A 4,852-nucleotide genomic window follows, 5' to 3' on the forward strand; every position below is an offset into this window, starting at 1 on the left:
CATTCCCACATTCAGAGTCACAACTACAGCATCTACAAAGTCCAAAGCCAAGTCAATTTATTTCTAGCATATAATAGTATCTTAAGAAGATAGTAAGCAGAACAGCATGCCATCTTTTTTTTTTTTAAACCTTTCTATTAGAATCAAAGGAGATTAAAAAAAAACAGTAACAACAGTACTGGGATTGTGTGAAACTATTCTAAATAAAATTTCTCATTTTATTTTGCTTCTTATTTCTCTTTCCATTAATTACTCAGAGAATTGTTATGTTTTTATTACTGATGCTACTGTTGTGTGTGTGGTATATCCATGTACTTTCCCATATACATGTGTTTGTGTGAGTCTGTGTGTGTGTGTGTGTGTGTGAAATTTCATTCAGGAGAGGAGATTAAATCTCACAAATGTGCTAGAAGAGCTACAGAAATCCCTCCTAACCCCCAGGTAAAACAGGGACTAATGTGTAAATACCCAGCACGAAACCCTTTATGTAGAATCAGCATCCAATAAATTATTTGAGTGATAAATACTTCTTTGAGTTATCTGTGAGTAAGTTATATTTGTACCTATAAGTTATGAATATTATAGCTAGTATTTATAAAGCTTTTTGCATCTGTTTTACAATTAAATCTCAGCAATTCTGCAAAGGTAGATGTCTTTAGTAGCCCCATTTTATAGATGAGGAGACTGAGGCCAGGAGTATTTAAATAAGTTATCCATGATTACACTGCTAGAGAGTATCTGAGGCTAAATTTGAAGTCAAACCCAACTGGTTAACTGTCCTTCCCAGGTACATTTAAAATGAAAGAGGATAGCAGAATGGTTTAGAAAACCAAGTCCAACAATAAATTACTTACAAGAAATTGTACAAGGCAAGATTCAGCCTCAGTAACTCTGATTTCAAGTCTGTCACTATTTATATTACATTAAGTTTCTGCCTATTAAGGTTTCCCCAGAGCAGAGGGTAATTTAATTTGGATTGGGTAAGATTTCAAAAGTTCAGATATGCATTAGAAAGGGAGGGAAGTTCAGATAACTCAAGGAGAAAAGACTGGGCAGTGGAAAGTGCAGAATATATCTATCTTTATATGTGCATACATACATATATATATATATATATATATATATGCACACATATACATACACACATATGCATATTTATGTATACACATATATATACATGCACGCATGCATACAAACTAAATGTGGCCCTGGAATCAGGACCTGAGTTCAAATGATTTCTCAGACACATTTTATCTAGCAAGTCTTGAGACTGCTGTTTTCCTCAGTTTCGCCAGCTATAAAATGGAAATTTTTCTATTTCCTGCCTCATAAAGTGCCTGACACATAGCAGTAAATGCTTAGTAATTTTTTTTTTCCTTCCCATCATATTTTCTAAGTGATTTTATGGCTATAGAGAACTCCTGAAGTGGAAGTTCCCCTTGTGAACCCAGATAGTTAAGTACCTATATGAAACAGAAAGTAGTATAATTTGTCTGGAGCTCTGTGGAAAGCACTGGTATGAAAGCTGGTGAGATGAAGTGGGGCTGGATTTTAGAGAGCCTTAAATACTATAGTTTGAACTTCTTGGTCAACGATTTGATGATACCTGAAAGAATCAAGGTAGAGGAATGATAGGAGCAAAATTCCAGTTCACTTTTCTCCATCATATAAAGATTGCAAAATAATTTTCTCTCTAGAGACCAAAGGAAGGTAGCCATAGTGTTAGTGTAACCATATTATAGATGAAGGAATTGAAGCTTAGAGCAGCAAAAGAGTGTTGCTCATAATCATGTAGTCTTAAACTCATATCTGCTGACTGATAGCTTTGAAGGTTCTCCTCTTTTCTGTAGAGTCTCTCTCAGAGAGTAAGCCTAGCCATATTGTCAAGAAGGGGAAAAATGTTGGAGACAGGCACACCTTTTACTTGCAAGGCAAGAGGGTATTAAATGATGCCCTATGGGAGTTGGAGAGACCATGTCTTCTCCTCTTTATCTCCTCTCTCCCTACCCCACAAATGTTCAAGAATAGGCTCAAGATCAGAGGACAAGGAAGGCAGAGAATGATAGATATATACACAGTGTATAGAGGAAAGACACCTCAGAAAGATAGGTTAAAAACACTTGTTCCAATTCTGCTTTATCAGCTCTCTGTTTATCCAAATTATTTAATCTCTCTAAGACATAGTTTCCCCTATCATAATGTGTCAATTACATCATCCCAGATTTAGATTTGGAAGGTTCCATGCAGACATTGCAGTGAAGGAAGCATTTTGTAATCTATTCAGCAAATGCAAAGTTTCCTCTTCAGTGAGGTGGGGATAACAATAATATCTACCTCACAGAGTAAATAGACTAAACAAGATTGTGAAGTAGCAGCTGGTGGTACAAGGAATAGAATGTGGATCCTGTAATCAGGATCAGGCAGGCTCAGATAGTTTTTTTATCTGATAAAATTTAGTGGCTCCCCTATGGTCTGTCAGTTTGTATGAAAAGTAGGATTTGAACCTAGGAATAGGTAATATTTTAAAAGTTTAAATAGAACTTGTTATTAACATTTGAGTTCTTGTTTATGGTAGTTTATTTTTTTCTCTGCAGACTTAGAAGAGAGAGGGATATGGAAGATAAAAGGAATAAGGAATGAATTTAGAATAAAAAGATAAATACTGAGAAGTGAAAAGGGCAAAGAAGGTCCAGGGAAAGCCTTCCTACCAGGCATCAGACTTCTCAGCTCTTTTCATTTTTAACTTTCATGTCAAATCAGATACTGTGCCTCTACCCCTGCTCCTTCTTCCTTATTTATTCCTCCTCTTCTCCTACACATTTCCACGTATTGTCATAATAATTTAAGGATGAAAAACTATTGTTTTGTCCAGAGACATAAGCTTAGAGATAGGCACAAACTATATAAACTTTGAAATATATGTGTGATTAGAAGGTACCATATAGATATTGCAGTAAAAGAAGCATTTTGTATTCTGTTCAATAAATGCAAGATTTCCTTATCTGTGAGATGGGAATATCAGTGGCATCTACCTCACTGGGTTGTTATGAAGACTAAAGGAAAGTGTATAGGTAAAGAATGGCAGTTTGTGGTACAATGAATTGAAGCAGCTGAAACCTGTCACAAGCGTGATTGTTAAATTTTCAGTATGAGTGTTTATACCTCAAAAATTAATAGATCTTGAAAATCAGTCTTCTTTGGTTATTTTGTTGTTAAGGAAGGGATGAAGAAAATGTTAATAATGCAAATTAAACTTAAAGTGTCTTTTTGGTATGTTTTTATTTTATTTTTCTTTTTTGAGTCAGTTGTTAATAAATGTTAAATGTTACAACATTTATTGATCGGTCTCTTGTTGCACGGAAATCAGAATGTTTTCATACAAGAAAACACAGAAGACATACTTTAATATTAACCTTCTTTGCATGATTATCAACTCCATCATGCTCTTATTTGAGTTCTAATTTCAGGCATATAGTAGGATCCTCTTGTAAAGGAACTATAACAGGGACAATGGACAATTACAACTCTTATTTAGTAGTTGGTTCCATGGACTTCCTTGATGCTTATATCTGGAAAGCATCAAAGAATCTATTTGCTCATCTGCTTTTTCTTTTACTTCTCCCAGTTACTTTCATGAGGTGAGAGACCATGGGAAACTGGAGTGGGACCCGTGTAGAGAAATTCATTCTGGTGGGCTTTCCTACATCACAACCCCTTCAGCTATTTCTCTTTGTCCTCTTTCTGACCTTCTACCTGATTACTGTGCTGGAGAATGCTCTGATCGTGTCTACTATATGGCTCACACCTGCCCTCCACCGTCCAATGTATTTTTTCCTGGGGCACCTGTCCTTCTTGGAGATGTGGTACATCAATGTTACTGTCCCTCGACTACTGGGAGCCTTTCTTAACCAAGATCTTTGGATTTCCTTTGTGGGCTGTATGACCCAGCTCTACTTCTTCATCGCATTGGCCTGCACTGAATGTGTCCTTTTAGCTGTCATGGCTTATGATCGATACCTGGCCATCTGTGAGCCCCTCCGCTACTCCAGCCTCATGCCTTCAACTCTAGCTACCCGGCTCGCAGCAGCTTCCTGGGGCAGTGGCTTTTTTAGCTCCATGATGAAGCTCTTATTCATTGCTCGGCTATCCTATTGTGGACCCAATGTCATTAACCACTTCTTCTGTGACATCTCTCCCCTTCTCAACCTCACTTGTACAGACAAGGAACAAGCTGAGATGGTAGATTTCCTCCTGGCCTTGATAATGATCTTGCTCCCTTTGCTGGCAGTTGCATCCTCTTATGTTGTCATCATTATGACCATCCTTAAGATCCCTACAGCTCAGGGAAGGAAGAAGGCCTTTTCAACCTGCGCCTCACACTTGGCAGTAGTTGTTATTTTCTACTCCTCTACCCTCTTCACATATGCTCGACCTCGAGCTATGTATGCCTTTAACTACAATAAAGTCATATCCGTTTTATATACTGTTATTGTGCCTCTCCTCAACCCTGCCATCTACTGCCTGAGGAACAAGGAAATAAAAGATGCTTTAAAGAAAACAGTGCTGGGACGGTGTCACCATCTTGGGGATTCTTGAGATTGAAAGTAAACACATTGTGAAAAGGAATGAGGAGCTAAAAAGGACAAAAGATTAAAGAGAGAAGCTCTCCAAAGCAAAAAGAGAGAATTCCCATTGTCAGGTGGTATTCTAGGGAGTGTGAACAATTCCTGTTCCTCATGTCCTGAAAAAAGAGTGTAAAGTCAGATTGTACTTTAGATACATAGATCCATTTTTGTATATCTATACCCACTAACCAAGCAAGTTCTCCTCCCCCACTGTAAGTGAAGGAAAA

At 37.3% G+C, this 4,852-nt stretch overlaps 1 protein-coding gene across 1 annotated transcript; it reads left to right on the forward strand.

The window, feature by feature from the left end:
* Positions 1-3,648: 3,648 nt before the first annotated feature.
* OR6P1 (olfactory receptor family 6 subfamily P member 1) lies at positions 3,649-4,596 on the forward strand. Its single transcript, XM_074265515.1, has one exon. The coding sequence runs from the start codon at positions 3,649-3,651 to the stop codon at positions 4,594-4,596; it is 948 nt and encodes a 315-aa protein (XP_074121616.1).
* Positions 4,597-4,852: the final 256 nt, after the last annotated feature.

The sequence above is a fragment of the Sminthopsis crassicaudata genome, chromosome 4 (genome assembly GCF_048593235.1).
Source record: "Sminthopsis crassicaudata isolate SCR6 chromosome 4, ASM4859323v1, whole genome shotgun sequence".
NCBI lineage: Eukaryota > Metazoa > Chordata > Mammalia > Dasyuromorphia > Dasyuridae > Sminthopsis > Sminthopsis crassicaudata.